Here is a 742-nt window from a genome sequence, read left to right on the forward strand (position 1 = left end):
GCTCCAACTACTACAACCCCTACCCCGGCTACCCCTCCAGCATTTACCAGTACCCCTATTTCCACTCCTCTCGCCGTCCCTACGCGACGCCCATCCTCAACGGTTTGTCCATCCCGCCGGCCCACAGCCCCACCGCTAACTGGGACCAGCCAGTCTATACAACCCTGACCAGGCCTTAAAGGCTGCGTGGAGCCCCCGAGGGCTTCCCCGACCTGTGCACTAATGAAGGAATGAAGATGAAGAGCGGGGAGTGCTGTGATAGTTTCCGAAGTGCCTCCTGAGCCACTGGGAACTCTGCTCGTTGTGACTGGACGTCCCCTTGCTTCAAAACTCTCCAGAAGGACAGAGCTCTATTTTTCTTTAATCAATACAATTATGAAAAAAAAAGTAATGATAAAAATAACTTAAAAAAAAAAAAAAAAGGAGACAAAAAAACCCAACAAAACAAAACAAAAAAAAAAGGACTGGCAATTCCTTTTGAATAAATGAAGGACAAAACCATTTGACTCCTCTGTGAGGACTGAACTGAATTAACTCGTCATGGAAGTTGACAAGTGCAAAGGTGGAGCAGGAGGGTAGTGAACGGGGGGAAGAAAATAAAAAAGCTGTTCAAGACTTTAAGGGTCTATTGCAATGTGAGGAACGGACCAACCTTGAGGGCAAGAACTCACTCGGACCAATGTGGATGAAACCCAAAAACCTGGCTATTCCGTGGAACAATCTCGTGGGAACAAAGAGTCTG

The 742-nt window shown here is 47.2% G+C and overlaps 1 protein-coding gene across 1 annotated transcript in view; it reads left to right on the forward strand.

Moving 5' to 3' along the window:
• Positions 1 to 179, forward strand: part of SOX8 (SRY (sex determining region Y)-box 8) — a 20,559-nt gene extending 20,380 nt beyond the window's left edge. The window contains exon 4 of the mRNA XM_010003576.1: positions 3 to 179. Within this exon, the coding sequence (XP_010001878.1) occupies positions 3 to 179 (177 nt within the window). The remainder of the gene's footprint in view (positions 1 to 2) is intronic.
• Positions 180 to 742: the final 563 nt, after the last annotated feature.

This window comes from Chaetura pelagica, unplaced genomic scaffold (assembly GCF_000747805.2).
Source record: "Chaetura pelagica isolate M959 unplaced genomic scaffold, ChaPel_1.0 scaffold408, whole genome shotgun sequence".
NCBI lineage: Eukaryota > Metazoa > Chordata > Aves > Apodiformes > Apodidae > Chaetura > Chaetura pelagica.